The following is a 27,240-nucleotide window of genomic DNA, read 5'->3' on the forward strand; positions in this document are numbered from 1 at the left end:
TACGGATTAAACGAGTAGCATAATATTTACTTATGCTCGTATATCCAAACAATTTGCATGAAACATGCATAGTGCAACGACTTATAGATAGACCCGATAGAAATAGTAATAATAAATATCAACAAAGAACCAATTAAAACCAATGACAACGTTGTTCGACAACCATGAAATCGTAAAATGGTTTAAATACTGCGCTATAAGCGTCAGGGACGATAGAAATAAGGGAGAGAGTGGAGGCTCTCGTTCCTGGAACTTCTAACAAGTTGATACTCTCGTAATTCAGCACTCTTGTTAGTTGTATCGGTAGAAACGACATTAACAGTTCATTCTGTACTGCCACCTTGTGTCCGGTGCATAGTTTGAGCGCAAAGGATGCATTCGTTGGCAATGCATCATGCTGAGCGAATGGCGTTGGCAGCAGTACGGAGGCGCATGCATCGTAAATCTCAACACGATGACCCGAACGTGTTTAAAATGCAACTTTGCTCTCGTGAGTTCCAACGTAAATCCCAGGGACATTATTAAACAAGGTTAGCGATGCCATCGTTCCACTAACACGCTCATTAACCCTGCTGTTCTATTTCTTATTAGTAAACACTTCTGCTAAGTATAAAATATCTGACTAAATAATAAATTTCAACCGCAACGAATATTAAAGAACTGTCTGCAACATTTACATTTTGTTAACTTGTGCTAAGTAACGCTTTAACGACTGAGCAACTCATAAGACATCAAAGAGCCATCAATCATTAACCCCCCTGCATCATTAACGCATATGCGTATGCAATTTTCCTGATCATTATCGTCAGAGCGTATATATGGGTTCTCAAAATAAAAATAAAAAAGACTTTGGCGATAAGGACAGATTTTTCATTTTTCTAGAGGATACAAGTGAGGTTAATGATCGATACAATTTACGAGAAAATTGAAGAATTCAACTTTAATTATATCCTTTCTTAATGTGTAAACTCTGGAACTATTCTTTTTAATTTTTCGGTTTATGCACTATATTTCTTTTGAACAATAAAAAATTGATCTATGATTTTTACTGTTGAGACTTTCGTGTAGAATTAGGAGATTCGTTATGATAATGAGGATTTCTCATGTTCCGGTTCATTGCCCACCAATCAAATTACTTTTTAATTGGTCAGCCAAGCAATTAACAACCTTGAAAAGTTGGTGTACGAGCCACCACCTGGGGCTCAATTTAGGCCTCTCCTCTCCCAGTTTTTAAATTGCTCGGCTGACCAATTAAAAAGTAATTTAATTGGCGGGCAATGAACCGGAACATGAGCAATCCTCGTTGTAAAATCGAAAAAAAATCAGTGTGTGACATACTCCTTGATGAAAAGTCATCAAGAGTGAGAATTTTGAAATCGTCAAATCCTAAATTTGTCCTTTTTTTTCGAATTTAATTTAAACTTCAAAATGCTGCTAATTGTAGTTGACGTTCAGTCTGCTCATGAAGTGTTATAATTTATCGGTTCTTTTATTCCTGACAAATTATGATCGTAATTAAACGGGGATTAAACTCGATCGATCGATACGATAATCCCGTGTCTCGATACGTGAATAATAATTATAAACGTTTCAGTCACATTGGTGAATGAAGCCATTTTGACGAGATCTCGAATTCAATTGACGCGCGCTACTGATTACGCCTGGTTCCGTGAACAAGCCTCGTGAACAAGTCCAGCTCCGCGTCTTTTTTTTTTTTTTTTTCTTCTGTCAGTCGGGGAACGGTACAAACGCCGCCGCGGAACCTTGAAGACGTTTGATAAAGCACGATTAACAAGTATCGATGTTGTTTCTTCGTCGCACAGACGCCGAACCCGGACGTCTGCGCTGCAAAGTATACCCAGGACCCTGATCCCATCCTCTTTCGATCGTTCGACCTGAATGCCTGGAACAACGCGGGATTTGCTTCGAAGATGGAAATCAGTGAACTTCGTGCAATGATTAATGGATCGAGTACGGTGCATGAAATTAACGCGCTTGCACCTGCTCGAAAGATATGAACTGTTAAATTAATGGATAGACCAAGACACTGCACAGCATCAAAGCTTGTATATCGAGGGTAGTATTACGTATACTAATATTAATAATGGGAAAATTTTTAAGCTCATTACCATATAATTTAACATAAAATTAATGGTTGTAATGTTTTATGACCTAGAAAATGAAGAAGAACTTACTGTAGACGTTAAAATGACTACTACTTTTGTTGTAATTATACTCAGTTTAGTACTTTTAAGTTCGATGATCTCAGAGCAATGGAGTTTATTACATTTCATTGTTATCAGAAGACAGATGGGTCAAGGATCCGCGTACATTGAAATCGTGTTAATGCCACGGACGCGTCGCGAATCTCTACATATATCCGAGAATAGCATGCTTCATTAAGCAATAGCTGCCGTCTCATCTTTTCTTATTCATCGAATCATTGCCTACCTCAATCTCCGAACCTTGAACAAGAATAATTTGATTATTCAACTTCGATCGGATCCGAGCGAAAACGGCATTGACACGTTCGCGTCGTAGGAATCTCTCGTGATTCTCGTGATTTTCATTCACGATTTTGTCAGAAGCTATGATTAATCATAGTAAAGGTATTTCGTTCTAGTAATCCCGGAGACTTCTGTTCGAAATCGTTGCATAAGATTATTGGGCGACAATTTATTCATTTGTGAAATACATGTTTTGATTTAAATTTGATTTCGATTCATTCTGATTTCGAACAATCGAAATAATATTTCTAACTTCATTACTGGAGTAATACGTTAATTGAAATTTATGTATCATCAAAATACCGTATATTGAAAACCATAAAAGACTCACGAATGAAATAATAATTCATGAGTTTACGGAAATGATCAACAATTAACGACGGGACAAATGTTATTTTTTTTACTTGAACGAGTTAATGGAAACATCTGTTCGACTAATAGCAATAATAATTGTTGCTCGCGGTAATAATGAGAAAGAAAAAGTCAAAGACATTTCCAAAGATACTTTTTAAACGTGCTTAGGTTAATAACCATGCCAATATAGAGCAAACTATTTTTTGCCGTGGCATAGATTGAATAATATCCGTTTCCTATTTTAGACCGCACTTTGTGCTACAATCTCAAACGGGAAACATCAATTTACGAGCAATTAGGAACGAATTCCTCTGTTCTAAATATTAAATATTCAGCTACGCTTCACCAACGATCATCAGAAAAGAATAGCAGCCATTTTGATAGTAACGTTTCGTTGCAGATTGATATCCAACTGCGTCAAACGCTATTATACATACTCGCAGAACCAGTACAACTACAATTACAGCAAACCATTTGAACTCTATAATTATTGTCAACTTCGAGCGACCACTTAAGCGTACAATGATGTCATAAAATCGAACAGGAACTAAGTTAAATCGATTATTGAGAAACAATGTTGTCAGAACAGTTTTTGTTACAGTTTCAAACTGACGTATAAATGGATTTTTTAACAGCTTGAAAATTTTTACGTTTTCCTTCTAGGTATGTTGAAAATTCACAAAGTATTATATCTAATTATTATAAGACCTTAGAATAATCGCGGAGAGATAATTTATACAATTGTTGCACTGGTGATTTCTCCACTTTCGTGATTCATAGACCATAAAGTCTGTTAATCCGTTCGAATTCGAGGTTTAAAAAAAGTCAGAGGTTAATTTCTTCCATTGGTTAACGACGAACAGAAGTCTAAGAAATCGTCAGACGATTACAGCTATTGCATTAGGCTTATAATGCGTGACGTAAGAAATTCCGCTCCAGGTCGTCAGAAGTTTGACGTCACAAGGACATAGACGAAAAAAATTGGTAAAAATCTACGTCAATAAAATCGGTATATCCGCTGATAACTATTGCAATCACGACTAATTCTGTGTTACGTGAAAGCTAAATACAACATATATCTTTGATCATGAGAACAAATTGAGTGCTCGTGCGTTCGAGATTTTCGATTAAATTGCTGCCAATAATCACATCCTATTCTGATTCACGCAATCAATAATTAACAAGCGTTAATAAATTTTACTTGCCTCGGGATTAATAACGTAAATTTCGCAAATTTGCGCGAAACAGAAATTAAAATAGTAACATTCGTAAAAAGTTGATGACGTCTACATTCTTGAAGGTATTTGATTTCAAATCTGACCGTATTTCTATATTAGGAAATGAGGAAAAATTTTTACTATGACGTAAATAAATTTATTTGCACAGAAATAAATCTTTCGCGTTTTCAAATTTTTGTAGTAATTGATAAGATTAAATTATGTGAGTTCAAATAATAGGTTACGAGCTGTCTTTTTAAAAACTAGCCAAAATATTGATTTTATTTTTATTTTTTAATTAAATTCAAACTAAGGTTGGTCGGTTTCTGGGCAGAACGTAATTTTTCGAGCGTCGATTCGAACTCTTCCCACACTTTCGACGCGATTTCCGGTATCAAATCAGCGCCTCAATGTCGGTCGGCGATCAAGTGCACGCGTCCTGCCACGAACGCCATTGTACTCTCACAATGAAATAAAGCGCTATGACGCATATAGGCGAACGGATTCCGTGAAGTCGTTGTCGACCACGAGTTGTCTGTATCCATTAAGAGAGTCGAACGCCTCGCTGTTGCAAGTGACGCGGCATTCGCATAATTAATCGGCGGAACGGACGAAAACGAGGAAGCAGGTATCGTGAAATTTTTCATCGAATTACCGTGAGAAGCCGCCCATAAAAGAACGAGACGGTCGTCGAGATCGTGCGTTAAAATCAAAGTGCTAATAGCATCCCGGCGCGTTAACGTGGCAAAAAATACAAATTGATTTTAGAAAAAATAGATAATGTTTCTATGCTAATCCGTTGCGTGTTATGAGTAACGGTGTTAAAACGACGATTCATTTCTTTTTTAATTTTTTCACCACACGGCCGTTAAATATTTACGAAAAGTTTCATTATAGTACCGTTGAATTATAATTATCTTTCGAACCTGTAGTGAAATAAGAAAAATTTTGTTTAAATATTTATGTATAGTTTTGTTATGTTATCATTGAAAGTTTTCATCTTTATCGGGCTCATGTTTGGTTGAACGATAACTATTTTTTGAACGTGTGGTGCTTCGACCTTAAGACAAATTTTATTGGAAGAAAAATTAATTACAGTTTAGGACTACCTCGTATTTCGATAATAGCGAAACCTCTTTTATTTTTCTACGCCCGACTTGTGCATAATTAATCGGCCGACAGTGCGGTGCCTCGGGGGAAGATTGCCGGTTGGACCCTGATCAGTTTTCGTTGTTTTCGTCCGGCGACGCACGTAAGACGGTAGCATGCTCGAACCAGAGATTGACATTAAGATTGGATGCTGATATTTATAACGAAACAAACCGACCACGCTGCGTGTAGCCCTGCTCGCGAATGCATATTATGGCCATCGTTTCGGGTAAAATATGACCGGATTATTATCCTGCCCACGAAATTTGATATTTTGTCAGATGTACGCAGCAAGTATCCTATGAAATACTATCGTGCATATAACATAGATATTAAATGTGTTTAATTGATAGTATGTCAAGCACGATACGATCTGAAAGCTTTTACCTTACACATTTTGGAAAACAGAAAATTTGCAATTGTATCGAAACATCGAATGATGGAAATTTCTGGTGTCACTCAATAAATAAGGCATCAATTATCCGACCAACTGAAAAGTTGGAACACCGAAATAATTTACCGTGCTTCTTCCACGGAAATTTATTTCTCCATTAAAAAATGTCATCATACGCGATACATCACTGCGTCATTTAAAACTACTTTAAGCTGTAAGAGCAGGTATTCTCGTATCATGTTCGACGCGTCTCATTAATAATGTCTGTGGTCGCAAAAATAATCGCCTCGATACCCTTCCGTTTTCATCGAATGATTTACGTGATTTTGAAACATGAGTTTACAGTTCCCAGTGAAACAGTTCGCGCGCCCTTTTTGCATAAATAACACGACGACGATCGTTAAATAAATAACTCGATACATTTAAATGAATCGGAAGTTTTATTATCTGCCAAAAACGCCGCGTGTCGGCCGACCGGCGAAAAACGTATTTCATTCGAGCGGTTTATTTATGATTTTATCGTAATTGTCAGGATCATTTATATCGACGTCAATTATTTACACCACGGCAATAAATTATTCGCGATGCTACGTCATCCACGGGCCGCTTTGGAAAAATCATCGACTCCGCGTGCCGTTTAAAATTTCCGTGAAATTTCGCGATAATAAGAGTGACGATATTCCCGCGAAACATAATCGCGAGGAATATGTATTGCTCCCTGAAAATCAGTTATTTAAAGTTCTTGTGTTTAATGGTGGTGGATATTTTCATATGAAGGTACAACGTTATTAAATATTACATAGGGAAACGACAGATTAATCGGTAAATGCGAAAATAAAATCTCTCGAAATTCTTTATCGCATTTTCGACAATTATCGAAAATATATTCCGTTCAGTGATCAGGAAGTTCGACGTTAAGCAACGTTGAAGAAAGATTCGCGCGAGGAACGGCGTAACAGGTTAATTAAAACAGCTATTTCCACTGTAATCAATGACAATATCTCAGAGTTACTTTGCATTCGTCACGCTTCACCAGCATTTGACACCGTATCAAACACAATGAAATATTAATTGCGCGACCTTATTGCAGCGCGCAGTGGTTTCTTCGCGAAGTTAAATCAAGAAACGAAACCTCGAAAGTTTTGTCCGCGGCTGCAGGACGCCAGAAGATGCCCAATACTCTCTCTCTTTCTCTCCCAGCATGAACATGATCGACGAGACACGATGTTCCCGCGTAAGATCGTTAAACGTCGACACGCAGACACGATTAATAAATGCAGCTTGCACGAAATTCCGGCAGATCGATTAATTATGCGTGTGCCTGATTGTCAGTTCGCTGATCGTCGACAGGCATCGATCAGCAACCATGAATATTCAGTTTGATCATTCGTTCGACGACAGATCGTTTAGGACTCGCGAGGAATCGCGAATCCGAAAATTCGTAAAATCAAAATTAGTAGAAAATGTTTGCTTTTTTAAAAACTGAAGCACAGGTTCGGCAAAAATACGCAGAATATACTAATGAAACGATTTACGTTAATACTGTGAAGAAAGAGAAGAGGTGAATTTTTTGAAAGCAATTATTTACAAATAATTATCGAAACAAAACTTTAGAATGATGTATTTATCCCCTTCTCCATGTACTCAGAATATATAGACCGCTGATAGTTCATTAATAATACATCGCCAGAAGTGATTTGCGACTAAAATGAAAAATAAAAAATTGAGAGATTAATGGTTCATAAGAGCATTTATATTGGAAACATGACCACGCCTGTGAAATTCTCGTCAAGAATTCCGGGAGCATAATGATGCCCCCGATACATTGATTTATTAGTTCCATATTTCGAAACATTAAAAACAAAATTGTTTGGTTCATAGAATGTTGGTGGATTCGTTGATAAGAAATCAATATTCTTTTCGATATCTCTCATTTTAGAAACATATCACTAGAAAGAAAAATCTACATTTGTTAAAGAAGTAAATATAATTATATGTGTATGCCAAATTTTAAATATCCAATTTTAAATATAATAATTTTATTATATTAAATCCTAGATATTAGTCGAAATATGGCGTTTCAAATAAGAATAATAACGGGCTCCTTAACATTTCTTACTGAGAGTAATAAAACTTCTTAATGGACAAGCCTGCAACAGTGGCACTTAAGTTGTGAAGGACATCGTTGAAGTCATTTGATTGTGTTGTTCTTTCTACCTTGAATTAATGAGACAAAATATTGTACTTTAAGTAACTTTTAAAGAGAGCAATTTAACAACGTGGGAGAAAATTGCTTGACTTTGTTGGGACTTTCTTTTTTGATATAGCTGTATTTCATCTAGGAAGTATGATGAACCTTTCTGTAGTAGAATTATTAGCATTAATAAATTATGAACCGATTGTTTTGATCTAAAAATTTCTTAACTATTTAACTACTCTTATACACGAATTTTCAATGATTTTAAAGAACACATAAATTCGTGTTACATTTTTAACATCGCACGGTAAAGATCAAAGCTGGCGAATCAGTATTTGTCATAACGCTAGCAAGGTCACTCAAAGATTGACGAACACGCACTTACTTATCATACCAGCTTGAAGGGTTAAACTGACAGGACCTCATTCCATTGGTTAGCTGATCGGAACCATAGTTAAGAAAAAACGTTAATTGAATTCAACCCCATCAACGTCAAAAAGCGACAGCCCGACTAAAGCTAACGTCTGTTGCCTTACAATGAAAATGGTACAGTCAATCTGCAATTTCAGATTATCGAAGATTATGCCTTTATCTCGCCCAGAAAAAAAAGCAATTCCCAGTAATATTCTCAATCAAGTTACTCCCGTGAGATACGTAGTTTTTTTATTATATAAATATAATTCAGAATATTAAACAGTGATGCAGTTTATACGTATCATTAAGGACTCCAATACTTTTGAAAAATGTAATTATATTATCTCGATATGGTTTCGATACGAGTAAATCAGATATGTTGCCCCTGATACAGTAGTACCTCGATTATTGCACTAATCAAGGTGACTAATCTAACGAGTATCTCACTATTATTAAAATAAATTTTTATCATGTTAAACTAATTACATTATACTTCTGAGCTAAAGTGATCAACGTTTGTGTCCTTCATAAACAATGATTTCTATCTACAAATACGTCGAAAAGATGTAAAGTTTCAATATATAAAAATTCTTTACAGTATACGAACGAAAAATAGTGTATTCCTGTTTATTTTCCCCAACTATTAAGAATAAATTAACATTCCCTTGTACGTGCTTCGAGATTATAACAATTCTCGTCATTTAAGAGTTGTTTCCCATAAATTATTTGCAGACAATTGTTGACGCAAAAAGTTATCGAAAAACGCATCATTGTCGCGTCGAAATTTTCGCTCTTCGCATTCTTCCGACCCGACTTTGTGACGCTAAGTTGCGTATTCGGACGCGTTGCATGATCGGGTAAACACGGTGACAAAATTCCGCGCATTTTTCCGTCCCGGAGGCGTCGCACGAAAATTAACACGTTGTTCCCGCCAGGCCGACGGCACACAATCAAGAAGGGAAATCGACGATCCAGTTTCGGACCCCGACGTCCCGTATAATTCGAATCGTCCTTTATGGCCGGGAAGAGGCACTTTGAGATCTGCATTTTTCGCAAGGTCAACCGGTGCTTACACCACGACGACAGCGGCCGCTGTCTACCCCCACCAGACTCGAATTTCTGATGTACAGACGCGAGGATGATTTTTCAAAGTCGTGCCACACTACCGCCATCAATTTGCATAATACGATCTCGAGCATGGTCCACTTTTCTGCCCGGACAACGCGGTGGTCAGAAATCTCCAAAAAAACTGGCAGCAACAACGTTTCGAACTTCGAAATATTGAGCGTTGATCTGCGACACAACGCTCGCATGGAGAATATCAGATCTGATGCTCTACGATTTTAACGATATTTTTCAGTTAGCTATGAACAAAATAAGTGCAAAGTTTGAATTTAAAAAAAGAAATAAAAACTAAAGAAAAAGAATTGTCTGTGTCATAGGATTAACGTCATTAGATTCCCAACTCTAATTTAAATATTCAAAATGGTACCTTGCATGAGAATTCGAGGGCGGTTTGATGTGGATTTTTTATTTTTCTATGTAATGTTTGAATGAATTTTTCAAATCAGAACTGTTGTTATCTTATCGGATACTAGTACAAGAATATTGTGATAAATGTGACATGTACGACATAATGGAATGCTGTTCGTTAATGTATCTTGTGGTACTGAAGGACATACCGTTAGACTGCAGTATAACAAGTGCAATATAGTAAGATACCAATATTTCCTGTTTACTTTGTTTTTAAGAACCAAAACTGTAATCGATTATCAGACTTTGATATTATAGTAGTAGATTAAATTTAGACTAGATTATAGTACTTTGATAATAGTTAAATTCCGAATTTTTTCCCGAAGAAAGTGTCCCTGATTTGAAATAATTTCAAGTTTAAGATTTAAGGTGAATGCGTCTAAAAATGAACTTGTCAATTTTATACTAAAGAGATTGGTCGTTTACGATAACGGAAACGCTGGGCTGTTTAAATCGAGCAAACATGTTTGAATATTCATAAAATTCATCATTTCCGATGTTCAACACGCATTCCTGCATTAACGATCAATTATGCGTGGACAAAAAGCGACGGAGTGGCAATTTTTCACGCGAGACACGAGCATACGTCTGCTCCGTGTAACTTGTTACCTTGTCAGGTGGACGTACAGGACGGCTCAGTTAAAGCGATGCAAGCGATTTCGCGTAAAATTATTAAACCGACCAGCGAAATACTCCGAGCAGCTTGCTGTCAAGTCAACGAAAAATAACGTGTTCGTTAAAATTTTTTTTCAAAGCTATTTTCATGTTTTTGAAATTTCTTTCGACGTTCTGCTTCAACCACTAACAAATTATTTTTTTTTCTAAGATTTATCGTTTCTAAAAATCGTGCTCTGTTCAAATAAATTTCAACTTACGCAAACATTTTCTTTTTGGATGTTCTATAAATATAACATAGTGGTTCGAATAGAAGCACGATAACTCGATTTTTAATATATGTATGTACAAATATATTCTCTAGAATATTGTAGTAAATGATATTTGGTGCTTGCAAAGTCAAATGTTTGTACAAACTGATTTAATACACTTCCTTTGTCAAAAATGAAACACGTGTAAATTAGTTTGAAATCTAATGAACTTCGTATATTGTTAAAAAAATATTTCGCCTGAAAATTCGTTGCATGCGATCGGCGTAATGATTACCCCGAGAAAGTTCAGCCAGGAGTTTACGAAAAGCCAGTGGAGCTCATGAATATTCAGCGACACGAGTCATGGTCGGCTCACGTTTGAGATGTACAAATAGTCGACAAACCTATCCGACAACTCGTTCCCTTGTCGCCATTAAGCCCACCATAGTGTCCGTTTCCTGACATCTCCTTATGTAGTCCTTTTTCCCTTATATTCAGGTATATTTGTTCGATGCGACTGCATTTTTGCCCACAACAGATTGTATACGTTTTGTAGACTAATTTTTCGTAGACTTGTTATCACCCGGAATCTAAATCATTATATTGTATAAAATCGTAGAAGATTCCAGGTAGATGTAAAAACTAGTTGTTGGAATTTCTGCCCTATGCGTCTGATCGCAAGTGATAAGACAAACATTCTAGCAATTATTTTTATCGTCTACATGGAATTCTCAGGGCAACAAATTAGGGGGATAGTAGGTGATATGCGACGACAAATCCACTGCTAAGAAAAAGGTACGTATATAGTCAAACGATACACGTAAACTCATTCTTTGAGTCATCAAATGTCGGTTTTCCTGAATATCAGGGCCTTGGAAATTCGCATAATCATTCCATGTCGTTTGCATCCCGGTGAAAGTGCTGATGGCCGTCAAATTAATTTGTAACAAGAAGTCTGCTATCTCTGATGATTTCATTCGCTGTTTCTTGCTAAAAAATGTGACTAATTCTAAAAACCACTCTGATCACATCGCATCATCGACCGATACAATGTCGAAATAGGGTGGGAGTTATGAATTATTGTACGATTGCAAAAACTGGACGTGTGATATTTGACGATGCAAGAGTTAAAATGCAAAACTCGATTAACAAATCTGATAAGTTAAAACTTGAAGAAATTAAAAATTACATAAGTAATATGGACCATTATCTCTACACACCATCTTAATTAAGAGCGTGAAGACAGTATATGATGTCCTTCGATATATGAAAAATCATTAATAATTATAATCGAAAAAAATGTTAGGATATTACGTGAGGTCAGCAATTTTTCATTCGAATCTGATAATTTATCCAGTAATTCGAAAAAAGGAATATTCTTAAATAAAAATAATACATTACAGTCTTAAAAATGCGGATGGCTCATACGATGCATGTGTAGAAAAATATTTTAAATATTTTCGATCGGATTCTTTGTGCAACCAAATTTTATTCATTTCACCACCTTCCTGCCTTTACGATTGCCGGGAGATTCTGTATATTTTGGTTATTTAAACGAGAGTCGAGCTTAAATTCAATAATTCAGTAAACAATAAGTTTTCCCGTATGGTGTGTGCGTAGGTTCGAGTCCGTACAGTTTACTTTATATAATAACACGCAGCAAGTATTAAGAATAAACGAAGGAAACAGACTTTCGATATAAATAATTCTCCCAAGGTTCCGTGACAGCTTAATGAATATTTAATGCATCGTATTCAACAATCTTGCGATCTTATTACTCCTTTCGTCTTTTCTTCCCGGAACGCAGCGAAATTGATATACACACGCGTATTATCCGCGTTCGGTGGGTTCGATAAAGGCCCGGGTCGCTCGAAGGCTCCTCGGGAGCATACATTACGGTCACAATTACCAGCGGTGCCAGCTGAGTTTAAGTTCAACGCGGACATGAATCGTTGCATCCTGAACTATCACCAGTAGCCGATCCCCGAGCTCTTAGCTTTTTCGGTATGTCCAATTTTTCTCCGTTTGAATCAACTTCGTATACATATGGATGCGTGCAGTGGCGGATTATTGCAACGAACAGTCATGGCGCTCGCCCCCCAAGCCTTACACGCTGAGGATCTCAGGAACAAACGAAAGGAAATAATTATTTTATTTCAAAATTTTCACTCGCTCGAAGCCACTAGGAAAAATTTTAATTCGCTACTAACAAATAATATAAAAATATAGTGTTCGTTACTTACAAATTGGATGATGTTAGAATACGCATCTTTTAAGAACTAGCTTTGAATAAAGTCGCATATTTATAGCAATTTTATCTAAGAGATTAAGAAAATAGTATTGATAAATTTGATGCTCCAGAAAACAGAAACAATGTGGAAGTAATTATCTTTTGTGAACGAGTGTTCATTTATTCCCTAAAATTTTAATTGTTAAGTCTGAATCCTAAGCTTTGTTTGCGCCAGGGGTCCCTGAAATAATAATCCGCCACTATGTATGTACATACATACGTTCCAGCGTCAGATCAAACTGGTCTTTCTCGATTCCTTCATTTACATTGTGCGCAAAATCGTCCAAGGACCTAATATGTCGTTCGACGCAGATGTTAAAGTTCAACGTTACGATCGCTGCGTTTGCGAAACACAGTTTTATGGGATTGAACGCGGACAAACTTATGCAAACTGTATGGCGTGCGCTGCCATAAGTTTGGCATCGCGTATCGTTCGATGTTCGAGCAGATTCAATGGTTAGCTCGTTGGATCGTGTCTGTAGAGTAGAACGCGATTTTTACCGAATAAAGCTGACAAGGGAATGTCGAGACTTGCATTTTTCGAAAGAAACACCAACTTCGACCATAATTCTCAATTTCACGTGTAAGACTCAAAACAGGGAGTCGTTGATCTTATCTTTTACATTACTCGAAGTGTTTCTAAAGCATCAGGACAATGTTAAATTAACATATGGAATCGAGTGTATTGCAAACATACTCGAACCCTCTGTAATCTTTTAACAAGATCGAAATATAAAATTAACGTTCAGTCACCGTTTTCGAAACATCAGTTACCGTGCAAGTCTTGCTACGATTCTTTCAACCTTGGCTGTGATTATTTCAAGATGTTTGCTTGCCATAATCGTAAGCTGGACGCTTTAACGTACCCTAAATCCTTGTCAATTTAGTTTCGTTCGGGACAGAGACAATCAGATACGGAAAATTGCCGGCTCGAGCGCGGTATTGCGCGCCTTATTACCGGCCATGAGAAACGTTTTAATTGGATGCCACACAGAACTTCCATTTGCTCGCGAGCGCCGCGGGAAAATATGCGACTCCCCGGCTTTTTAGAAACTTCCATACGGTCGTTGTATTTAAAACAACCTCGCGTTTAGATCAGCGAACGCACCGAGAGTCTCGTTTTAGGATTTTAAGTACACGCTTCGGAGCCAAACACGACGAAATTACTTGCTATTATGTTCGGTTTCTGCGTTCCGTGCCTCTAAATAGCGTAGAAACTGAAGATTGCCTCCGATAGGACGCTCGTTTCTTCGTAAAACTTCGCTTTAGTACGGCATTTCGTGTACAGAGTGTACCGCGATAGGATAACTGTCCGAGCAATCGGACGATTGGCAAAGTTTTTATTTAATATTTGAAAAACAGAGTGCGTTTGGCGATTTTCGTAGACTTTATAGGACAATACAATACTATTAGTTTCATCCGCGATCACAGTATTCGAGCATTTATGATGTTTATACCATGAACAGAACGTTATTGGTTCGTTATCTATATTTGTTAAAATAAAATACAAGCATAAATGAGTACTGTACGCCGTTATAAATTTACAAAAGAACGTTTCTCACCATAATACTAAAATTCTTTTTCAACCCGAAATAAATACGCTATAAAGATGATGACTTTTCATATGCACTGCAAGTAACGTTTAATCTTTCGACTTTTTCTTACGCGCCGTTCTCAACAATGACATCTTCCTCGGCTACCGAAGAGCTGCTAATTGTGGTATCGTACGCGTTTCGATCGTTACGCGTGCCGATTTATACGCGTCATCGACCTAACAAAGCCGCGTTTATTTACGTCTCGATCCCGGAGCGCATTCGACTGCAGGTGCAATTTGATTGCAATCTGAATACACTGGCGCGTATAATAATTGGCTCTCGATTATGATATACGGGACAAAATAATTCGAGCGAAATTGAACCGGTTGCGGGCCGCTCGAATACCATAACTCATCCTTGATTCGAGAGCTAACAGTAAATAATTGTAGCTCCGGAGTCATGAAGATAACGCGCAACCCGGTCAGATATTTTCATTACTCACGCGGTTCGTTATTTACGCCGGCGCAAGCAATGTCGGTGACACCGGTGAATCCGCGAATGTAGACGTCTCGATGGTGCAACGAGAAGTACAGGTTGATTTACCGCGCGTAGATCGTGCAATTGGGCCGATTGCATAGTTCAGTGCTTCTCAAATTGGGATCTCGGAAGAAGGGAAAATCGTATTAGAATAAAATCAAGTCATCGAGCTTCTGTTTTCAACCCCTCGAATAAAAATAACGAGTCTTGAATGACTTCTCTAGACGAGTACGACTTTGGCCAAAATACTTGAAGTCTTTGGATACCATCTTTAGGAACAATTCAGGGAATTTAATTACAACCGAAGTATGTTGTATTACGCAAGAGGTTAATAAATAAGAACGAAATTAATGACAATAACACAACAACGTTGCGCTCAACTTTTTCGCCCTACGTTTCGCCCATCGTTTCCTACTACTTGGCGTTCTCGAAGTCTCGAGGCCCGATATGCAAATTAAAAGGGTCGAATATCTCCGAAACTAGCCACTAAAGTTTATGTTTATAGTTTATTAGCACGTTGTATTTCACGAGGCCCTACGAGTTAAAGTCTTTCGGACTGGTTTCCCTCGACGAAAGAAACGATCGAAGGAATCGGGGTCGTAAAAAATTTCGAGCAGCCGGTCTTTTTCTCTCCACCCACGCCCGAAAATTGTGCCCCTAACCGCATACCACGGCCGCTTAACTTTTTAGTACGACGACGCCATTGACAGTTACGGCCGCGGCGGCGTCGCGTTCCACGGATGAAATACGCGTCGGGATACGCGACGATAATATAGGCGAAATGCGCGCCGGAACGATAATTGCCCTTTCATTATACGTCGCCTTAATCTGTTTTATGTGACGTTTCAATTTCGTATATCATCCGTGAAGCCGTGCAGCCGCACCGACGGCGCGAGGAACACACGGATGAGACCCTGAATGCCCCGCTAATCGAGATTTGTGAATTAACGAAAGATATGAGTGGTTTGATCGTCGACAGTCACGGCACCTACTGCGTTCAAGTTCGAGCGCTGCTCGATAAAGGGCCACGACGAGTCAATTAAAGTAATTGCATGAATATGCAACGCGACCCCTTATCGTGCTCCGTTTGTCCCATCTTTTATCTCCCCCTTTCCTAATTTGTAATATATCACCGTCGATAAAGAGGACGAAGAAGGGCACGACTGTAACTCGATTATGTTTGACGCGATTCATTCTGTAAAGTAATTATATATTACACCGTAATTGCATCATTTGGTAAATATATTGTGATATTTTAAATTATATACCAAAAGTTATGCATGATTTGTAACACTCCTTGACATTGCAAATGATCAATAAAAACATCTTTATAGAAATTGTGGGAAATCCTTGTAAGAAGACTCTGTAGAAAACATGAACTATTCTTTGAATATCTTGAGTTGTTAGTACGATTTTTGGGGGGAAAGAAGCGATTGATTTGTTTTTGTTTGAACTATGTTTGGTGAAAGAAGCAAACAAATTTTGTCCATTCGTATTAATAACAAAAGAAAACTGTTGAATTATCGAAAGCTCTATTAATTTTCGAAATACCACTCTCGTGAACTTGAAAAGTGTAGCTTTCATAATAACACGAAAAAAAAATTATATTTTTTTACAAAGAGAAGTATTATCGAAAGAGATGTTACTTCAATTTGTGACTCGTTAAAGATAGATTATGCCTGGAATTTGCAACCGAACAGTGCACGTTCTCCTTTACACTACGCAGTAGAATGGGTAAACTGTGGTCAGGCGCAGCATGATTCCACGATTTCACTATAGAAAGGTGTCGTTATCTTACGGTGTATCGAAGAACTTCGTTCACAATGACTGATCTGGTCCTGCAGGCATTTCTACACATATATTATCATCTCTACGAAGAGTAGAACAAAAAAAATACTAATGTTATTTCACTATATGTTTAAGTCTCATAAGTTAAAAATAAATGAAGAATTTTAAACAAATCTTTTATGATTGCATAGACTTCACCTTTTTTAATTTACTGCAAATGTATGATACTCATCACAATAAAATGTTTTAAATGCCCAGAACATCGAATACAAACTAAATAAAAAAATAGAATATGACACGTACAAAATAAACTCCTTTTTTCTCTTTTATGATATCTAAAAACCCATCAACTGCTCTGGTAATTATTTTATTATTTAAGAAAATGTATCGCGTGTAAACTGAATTTCCTAAATATTAGATTTCTAAACCCGATAATTTTCTACATTGCGCCAATTAAATAACGTATACCCTCCATACATAAATGTTTAAAATTTGCGTTAGCTTTTTTAAGTATATCCTGCAGCTATCGAACGGATACCGACAGGACATCAGGAAAAAGGAAACGATATATTGACGTCGTTGCAGCTAAGATTGAGCGACGTCGGTGTTACAGAATGCAATCACGTTCGAACGACGTTTATCGGCGAAAACAACGAAAGTGTACGCCCCCGTTTTACTATCACGAATGCCGGCATTAATATCGAATTATGTCGTACGTAACGGCGTTGCGCAAATGAAACAAGTCTAATGTCCCTTCGACGGACGAGCATTGAACTCTCCTCGTGGCTCCGGCCTGATTGTAACGAAAACGTCGCGTTCTCTTCGGCCGCCTTGTTTATCATTCCATGAATACAAATTCCGGAGCACTGTCCTTTCTTACTTTCACTGCAACTGCACGCAGATATATCCGTGACAAATGCATTTCGATCACGATCGCTCGCGAATCGTTCGACGATTTTAAATCGTAAATCGTGCGACGCGCCGAATGCATTTATTCCTGGAATGAAACACGTGGCAACGAAAATAGCTCGGTCTCCAGACGCAAATTTGCAAAATTGCGAATCGAATGTGCGCGAGTTATACATACAAATTTAAAAATAAAAGTATTGTTCTTGGAATGGAATTCGAGAAAATAGCGTAACTTCTAAACGAAAATCTGAAGTATTACAAATTAAACATGAATTAATTGTAATGTAAAAATTTGAATATATAAAAAGTAAAAGTAAATAATATGTATTCCACGTGAAAAAGTAAATCGAGAAGGAAGAATAAAAAACAATTTCTGACACTGACGATGTCGAATAAATTCTATTTTTAAAATAGGATAAATTGACCTATTTTTAAAGTAAGAGCTCGATCGAACGTTTACTACTGGCAGTAATAATTTATAATACATTTCGTAATTAATATTGCATGTACACATAACTGTAAAATAAAAGACTATTTCCATTCTATTTTCACACACTATAGAGATTTTATGTTATCATTTCTCCGATCCACTAATGGAAAACCAAAAGAAAATTGCACAACACGAAAGAACCGTTTAAAAAGATACTTCTAAACGTGAAAGCTATTTCTACAGAAATTGATTCTCACGAATCGAGCGGTTAGGTTGCAAGATTGCCAAAGGAGTGTATATTTCACTCCGTTGAGCCTTATGATGCCCTTAATGCTATCACGATAAATGTCAAGAAGTTCTCTTATATGAACAAGAATGTTCTTAAGAAAAGTGAAGACTGATTTATAGAATTATATCACTACAACCCTGCACATTTCAGTGTAGTGGAAACAATAAACTGTAAACTGGTGACTACTCCTTGTGATTTGGTTCTTGAATTAGAAACCGTATGCTTATTACGACTTTCTAAAATCTGTATTATTCTCCATAATATTGTATGTATTGTTCATCATTCGTTCGTTTCATACTCAACGCCATACAACAGAAACATCACGAAATTCTATAGAAATGAAATGCTTCTCCAAATGTAAATTTATATATTCAAAGTGACTTGTAATATGTGAACTAAAAGGCAAAGGAGATACGTGTAAATTTAACTGACGATGTACAACGAAGATACAACTCATCTTTGCACTGAATATTATATACTATGTCCTTGCAAGCATATATTTATTCTATAGAAGATCACCTTGCAGAATCATGTTTCTGGAAAACATAAAGGCTGCATATAATGGTCCAAGGGCTTTCCCTTGACTGCAACCACAGTCGTTACCGCGTGCTCACCAACTACGAAACTTAATTTCTTATATTAATTTCAGTTCTGCTATCCGTTATATTAGATAGATCAAACTTTCTTACATGAATGAAACGAATACACTAAACCTACTTCTTGCACAAATTAATTTCTTTTAAAACAAATTCATATGTTACTGTTATCAAAGTTACTAGCAACCTTAAATTTATTTTTGTTTTATGTCATTGTAATCAACAATTAGAAAATGAAATGAAGAAATACGAAACTAGTTACATTCGTTCTTAAGCAAATTGAATAGCTAAATGAAGATCAAATAAAAAGCGTCCTATCGTTAATTTAGGGATTTCGATGAACACATTTCGAAAATATCGATATTCTGAAGTGGTCATCGACAGAGAAATAATTATATAATCATGCACAGGGAAACAAAATTTCCAAAATGTGGTCAAAATATATAATTATGGAATTTGTAAAATAAAGCTGACTGTAACTCACGATGAAATTAGATATCCCAGTCTTCATTTATACCCATTTGCGTTGCGGTTGCTTGAAATAAATGACTATCAATAACCGATTGCATTTCGTCTCTTTCGATACCCAGCTTGCACTGACCATAATAATCCGTGGATCAAGTGTTTGAATTAACTCATATTTCGTTTGTCAAATTTAAAAATCTCGTTGCTAGGACTAGATATACACGGCGATTCTAATAGCTGGGCTCTGTTCTCATATTTTTAAAATCTTAAAGGAAAATTTAGTACAAGCTAAATTTAAAATTAAACAGCTCGACAACAAATCGATTGCTTGGATTTTGACCACGTTTCGAGACGTGAGTCCCACACTGTGCAACGCTTCGATGGAGTTGCGGTTTTCCTATTTAACTTCTTTGCGTAACGGGTGGAGCATCGAAAACCGGAGACACGACACGCTCGACGATGAATGAAAATTGGCACTTTAGACATTTTCAAAGTCGCGACTCGGTGCGGTGAACTCGCGCGCTCAGATCGCGGCGAGGTTGAGGCGGTGGTCGGGCCCATGGGCGGGCCCCGCCGCTCCCGAAGGGGACCTATATAAGTTGACTCGCGGCCGGTGTAACGCGATCCTATAATACAATCGCGTCTGCCTCATCAGCAACGAGACATGCGTCTTCCCGTGAGTATTCCTCGTTTTTCCTCTTTCGTTGCTAGTGTCTCATTGGTGCCCCTTTGCTGAGACTCGGATCGGTTACATTGACATCGACAGTGCTTTTCGTCAACCCTGTATTTCAACCATACCGTTTCACCGACATTGTGCTCACCGAAATACATTTTCGTTAACTTGCATGTGACATCGACAGTGTTTCTTCGTATATTCGATTCTTTGCGAATTACTTCAGGGATGAACTCTTTTTTCTTAATAAACAAAAATTCAAATCGACATCGATACGTGTCATCCATAAATTTTGTGATGATATTATAATTTGAAATATTTAATCAGTATTTCGGAATACTGGAGGTTAATTGAAAGGATCAATCGCGTTTTTTGTGATCAGTTTTGGTATTTATTACATATCTATTAATTTATCTTATTTAGTAAACAGAAATTTACATTAATATTGATTCATGACGTGTATCAATCTTGGAACAATGTTGTCGTGTGATATATGTTTAAAAAATAATAATTTGGAATTTTCCACCACAACTTTAACTCGAAACTTAAATATATACGTATGTGACAATCGATTAAAGTCGATTTCAATGTAACACAGATTAAATTGCTTAAGTGACATGTATTTTTCATAGTTGAAAGAAATTATTCCCTAAATCCTTTTGCATTTAAACCAATGTTTTCCTCTCTAACTGCGCCGATAACTCGATCATTTCCCTCTGATTGTCTTAACGACCTAGACCACTGCTTTTTCCGCTTCAACTGCCTCGACTATTGAGACCAGTGTCAGTTCCTTGTATAACGTGTTTCACAGTAATTTTGTTTAATGCAAATTTATCTTAACTGTTGGATTAAACATATACAAAAATAGGAATCTATATAACGCGTTTAGTAGTAATATTTTTTCATTCAAATAGACTTTTAATTATTTGATTAAGCACGTACAAGAATAGAGGCATTTGTATCTGTTGTTCTGTATAGCCTGTTTTGTAGTAACGTTTATTAATCTTTATGCATCTGATCAAATTAATTATTCTAAGGTGATAGTTAATCCTGGTATTATTAAATGTATAGAATTTTGCCCTGCTCTCTGTAGAATTTCTATATATGCATTATTACCAACCAGTTGAAGTCGCCAAAAATTATTACAAGAAAACATCTTGAAGTTACAGATAATATGATAAACTATTCTAAATGTTCTACACCATAAGATTAATTTTGCTAGTAAACTATGAAGATACAAACTTCAAACTATATTGTATAAAATTTGTATATAATTAAAATTATTATTCATAATTCTTGACTTCAGAAAACTTGCAATACCCCGTTTCATAACAAGTTACGCCAGAAAAATAGAAATTTCAGTTTTCGAAATGCTTGCAATCCAAGGCATAATCTTTGTCTCGACTATTAAATCTACTGATTTTGATCAACAAGGTAATTTACTTACAGCAGCAAACAATTTCATTATTCTATGTTATATTTCAAGGTAATTTAGTGGTTTAAACAAAATGTGAAGTTATTTTATCTGAAATCTTTTCCAATATTCAAGAATGCTTCAGATATAAATGCATATATGCTGCAATATAAAAGCGGAGAATTGCTGAATCCGGGTACTGAGTGTCTTACCCTTTCCTGTTGAAATAATGCTTTTAACAATCCGGCGTTCACGATTTCCTTTTACCGTAAAAACCGGAGGTAACCCCACGTGCAAATGAATTTCAAACGCGCAATATCGGCGCTCAGTTATTTTTCAATGCGCACGAGGTTATTGGAAAGTGATTCGAGTGCCAACTATTTTATGCAAACTCGTGTCACCAGGTGTTGTCTCTCTTGTTTTGCGCTGGCCTTGCGCTCGCCCAGCACAATCAATACGCTGTGCCCACACCGGTGCCCATTTTGAAGCAAATAAACAAGTAAGTACCGTTTTCTTAAGTTGCTAAATACAATCCAAACAAGCCCAATTCCAATTATTATTCGCTTTGTTAATTTCGTTTGAACCTTCGATGCGTGAAACATTTTTGGCAAATACAAATGTATCTCTGATATGAATAACAAATTTGTAAAAAATACGAATCATATAAGAAAAAAAATATTGAGAGCTTTATTTTCATACTCTATTCAAATTTTAATTGAAGCTAGAAATATTTTCATTTTCTGTTTTCACTGAAACGGAAAACAATGAGTTTGTCATTAAAGGATTCTTAATAAAAGTGTTCTAACAAAATTGTACAAACTCGACACAGTATTATAAATTTCCACGTCGGCAAATGTTAGTAAATTCGTTAAACACAGTTATTTCTTAAACGGGAAGTGGAAATTTGTTTCACGCAGGAAAGTCTCACCGTGCTCGATAATTTGTGCAAAGATTCTTAGGCAATGATCGACTGCGAAAAGTGCACATAACATTTAAAGTAAGCGTTACGCTGAATACTTTCGTAAGGAGATTCGTTTCTCTGCAATTTCAAGGGTACATCTATACTTTTCTTCGATTCTGTAATAGATAGAGACTCGTTGCATTGCATTAGTCTGCTTTCGCGAGTTTGTGTAATTTCCGTGGAAACAATTCCGCGTGACTGATGTAAGATGCAAGCCAAATCACCGACACGTGCATCGTCTAATGAAATTAATTTAGTTTGTCAATAATAAAAGTTTCGTTCTTCTCAAACTGTTCCGAATACTATGCAAACTTGAAATAATTTAATTACTCAATTACTAGGAATTACTCAAATTATTAGGAATTGGAAACGCCATTTTATTGCAACAGCCCTTTCAATTATCGTAGCACAAACATGACAGTCATTCGAAAACGAGATCAAATAACATCATTGGAAATTTAATTTAAAATTAATAATATCATTTGAATGATTTGAAATTTTTTAGAATCGGATAAACGGAACTCTACTGTATTAAAATGCTTCTTCTATATCCGAACGAACAAAAGTCTAACTTATTCGTGTTCTGGTCAGGCATAATGGAGATGGAAGCTACAGCTACGGCTACGAGGCAGCGGACGGTTCGTACAAGATCGAATCGAAATATCCGACTGGCGAAGTGTATGGAAAATATGGTTTCGTCGACGATACCGGAAGCGTTCGTGAGATCGAATACGGAGCATCTAGACGCGGTTTCGAGCCAGTTGGTCCTGGAATAAACGTGCCCCCGCCAACCCTAAGAGGCAACAGCATCGGTGACCCGAACGAACCCGTGGACGACGGCCAATACAAAGAGGATCCTTCCATTTATTATACCGATCCTCGATACACAAACGGAGAACGCTACGAGCCGCTTCCTCGTCAACCCCCTGTTCAGAATACACCGCGGCCAATTCCTGCACCGATCTACAACCCACCCAGGTCAGTGACAAATTAATTACCCCGATTACTGCACTTGCTTTAAGTAATGTAACGCTAATTTTTTGATGAATAACATGATACGATAGCTACTAGAAGTCGTCATCGATAAAGGAAAATTATCGATGAAAATTTTCTGAATAATAATATAACAAATCCAATTAAGTACTCCTACTAGATAGGTTTCTCCCAACCACAAGATTACCAGAAAACATAAACAACTTTCAATCACTAATCACTACTGTTTAGAGTATAGGATATATGTCGTTTTTTACTTCCAGTATGTAACTAGTATATCCTTACGCTCCTTAAGTATTCTTGTATTTCTGAAACGCTCGGTATAGGAATGTTTCTATTAAAAAATGATCGCTCTTCGACGATTGTCTTTTTCTAAGCGTCCAGAGAAGTCGTAGCAGTATTCTTTGTGCTGGAGTAGAATCTCGAAATCGCCATAGTCATTTCCACGAACCCCTTGGGGGCAAGGTGGTAGGGATAGACTTCCTCAACATCAAGTGCTCGCATCTATATACAATGAACCACGTAAATGTCAAGTGAATCTCACTTGAAAGTGCACCGAACGTGACTTACTCAACTCGCGGCTACTCCTGACTCGACTCGCGGGAATAAAACAGTGGTATTAACTGGCAGCATCTGTTTCTCGGCTTTTCAGGTATCCCACGCAAGTGCAGTACCAGCAGCCGAAGCCGCAGTATCAGCCAGAATATCGACCGCAGTACGGATCTCAGTATCAACCACAATATCAGGGCCAACAACAACGCTCCTCGTATCCCGTCTCGTCGGTACAAAGCGGAATTCAGGGTCGACCAGCGCCCAATGTCGATCCCAATGCCGGGTTAGCCTCTTACACGGTTAATTACAGGCGATAAGGATCCTTCGATCGCGCAGCTCCGTGTAAATATTGCGTTATTTATGCCGATTACCAAGACGCGTCTGTTAGGGCCAGTTTTCCTGACTTGGTTCTATCCAGTCTATCGAATAGAGCTTAAATTGTTATAGAATTTCTTCCGTTTAATCGTTATGGGACTTTCCAGACTGGAAACGTTGAGACTCGAAGGACTGAACAAGTTTCTGGGCATTGATAAAATTTTTTGAACATAGTAGACGCTATTTTATGAATTTCGTGTGTCTACGAATGCCTTCTGTGACGAATTATTTCTTTATTGTTGGTTGTAAACGTATAGTCTGTGAATTGATTATTAGAAACCATATCACGATCAGGTATTATAGGATCTTTTACAAGCCAAATTAATATTTACTCTTTGCTTATTAAGTCCTCTTCTGAAAATGAGTAAATTAGTATCTGAAGATTCAAAAATATTTAAAATATCGTATTTTTTAATATTGTTAGATATGAATTTACTTATTTTCTGAAGAAGATTCGAAATAAAAGGATTGAGAATGTTATGTATTAAATTGGCTTTTAAAAGACTATTTTTCATATAACACAAGCATGAAATCTTGTTATTTATGAAATAATACTTCGAATATTCTTTTTAAAAAACGTTTAAGTAAAATTTTGTCTGAAAACAACTGTTTTTCAAAAGAGAAATTTTCGTGTCCAACTAAGACTTCTTGTTCTTTAAGTCCCAAATGCAATTATTAAAACGTAGTATCTCAACTGAGTTGGAGAACGTGGACCCAGTTATTCTGTCGAAATCTAGTTATAGCATGATATTTTATAATTATTATATACAGATAGTGACATTCTAATGCATGACTTTCATATTTAAACTTTATAAGTAGTTCCTCTATAAAACTCTACCTCTTTTTCACTCTCTTACCAGTTCTTCTACCTCTTGATACTCTCATAAATCACTTGTTTATACTCTTTATTGCTACACATTTTCTTCTAGCACTTCTTAGAATCAACGCTCAAACCTTACTATCTCAGACTATTATTTCTACGTGTGTTATTTTCTGATACAAATTGTACAGTAACTTTTCGTTAAAAGTTTGAGTTTTGTACCACGATTAAAATTTTGAAACCACCCCATTTATATACATCGAATTTCAACCAACAATGAAAACTGGAATTTTTATTTTTGTCATCGTTTCTTCATTAAAGCACGATTTGCTGAAATTTATCCAGTGAAACTAAGTCGAATCGTGACCTAATTCTAACTGTTCTTAATTAAATATATTCCAAATTTTTCGTTAAACATATAACTAACATATGTGTAAATAATATTTTAAATTCAATATATTTGTAATATGTATCATAATTCACACTGAATCGTAATGGCATCTTGAGTTCAAATCTCCATTAGCGTAGTTTCGATCGGAGATGGGCAAAATTCTAGATAAAAAATTTCGAATAAAGAAAAGATGACGTTTGAAATTGAATTCATAGATAATTTCTATCGAAGAAAGTTACAATTCGGATTATGAAATAAAACTACGTTCCATGTTAAACGATTAAAGGCTCGTTTGAATAACAGAATTTTTATCCGTCGTCTATTATTTGAATACAATTCTGCCCACTTCTGACACCGAGATAAACGAACGTCGAGCGGAAACTGCGTTCTTCCGCGTCGCCCCGTGACGAATGGGGTGAACAATTCGCGAGGTATGCGCGCGTAAAGTGGAATCCCGTTAATGTTAATCAACGTGTCGCGCGCAATTACGAATGCGATCATAGGTGAACTTGACTCGTTGATAAAAAATCGCGACGCTGGAATGCTTTCAAGCGGCCTTCAGATGATATCTATCGAACGATGCATGTTCTCGATCGGTTCAACGTGGCGTCGTAGGCGATCCACCTTATGAATCCTAATTATGTCAGCGAGATTTCTGTATATGTAATAAGGAACTTCGAGATATTTCCATTCCATTTTTCCGATTTCTCTTCGCGAAGGATGAACTGGAATTGCGAACGCATTACGTCGACCAACGTTTCTAAACACGCGCGCAACCAATAGGGAAATTAATAATCGGTGACTCGATAATGTAATAATAGGCTTGGAATTTCGTAGAAGAATTTTTACGATCGCCGCGAATGTTTGTAGGCGAGAAAAGATGCTGTTACAAATGTTACACGCGTTAGTATAGTAGAAACACTAATTTTATGTACTATCTGCATTGTTTTTGTGGTAATTTAATGTAGTGAGTAATAAAGTATTTATGGAAGAGTGTGGTGACAGTTGTTTTGTTTATTGGAGTACGTAGCTCCGACAACCCCGTTTAATAATTAATATACGCGGTTCTTGCGTTATTCTTTCTCGTTTTTATAACTTCAAAACGTTCTTTAATTAAATACACGAGTTTTCCCGCTTACTAACAAAGATAAGAAATTATCGAAGAACTTCCTAACAAACATTCGAAATTATTTTCTCACAACGAAAGGTGAACTCTCTAACATAATAACAAAGCTAAGAAATTGTTATTGACCAACGAATGCAACCCTATGTTTCTCAACTAGCAGTACAAAACTAACTTATCAAGAGATCTCACTCTCGACTCTCCTGACTATAAACTCGTAACAACGATGCGTGATAAGGAATGAAAAGCAAGCCTCGCCTCGGTCACAGCGCGATTTCCAAAATGGACGACCTTGTCTGGCCGTACGAATGCCTCGGACGCCACCGATAGGCATGCAACTGCGTTGCACCGTTGCAGTTTATTTTTTTACACTGGCAAGGAAGGCTGTGTCGCCACACCCTGGAATTTCATCCACAGTCTTCGACCATCAGACGCATTGTGTAATTATCTGGGGCACCTGTAGGTGAA

General features: G+C 36.8%; 1 protein-coding gene across 1 annotated transcript; it reads left to right on the top strand.

Annotated features, from left to right (window-relative positions):
• The first annotated feature begins 20,112 nt into the window (after window positions 1-20,112).
• On the top strand, window positions 20,113-26,621 carry Cpr27 (cuticular protein 27). The gene is made up of 4 exons (XM_076772273.1): window positions 20,113-20,146; window positions 21,962-22,056; window positions 23,110-23,496; window positions 24,164-26,621. The coding sequence occupies exons 1-4, from the start codon at window positions 20,135-20,137 to the stop codon at window positions 24,378-24,380; spliced, it is 711 nt and encodes a 236-aa protein (XP_076628388.1). The 5' UTR covers window positions 20,113-20,134; the 3' UTR covers window positions 24,381-26,621.
• The last annotated feature ends 619 nt before the right edge of the window (window positions 26,622-27,240 follow it).

The sequence above is a fragment of the Colletes latitarsis genome, chromosome 9 (assembly GCF_051014445.1).
Source record: "Colletes latitarsis isolate SP2378_abdomen chromosome 9, iyColLati1, whole genome shotgun sequence".
Taxonomy (NCBI): Eukaryota; Metazoa; Arthropoda; class Insecta; order Hymenoptera; family Colletidae; genus Colletes; species Colletes latitarsis.

Coding starts and splice junctions, on each gene's coding strand:
- Cpr27 (XM_076772273.1), top strand. Junction 22,057..23,109: donor ATTTTGAAGCAAATAAACAA/GTAAGTACCGTT, acceptor TGTTCTGGTCAG/GCATAATGGAGATGGAAGCT. Junction 23,497..24,163: donor CCGATCTACAACCCACCCAG/GTCAGTGACAAA, acceptor TCGGCTTTTCAG/GTATCCCACGCAAGTGCAGT.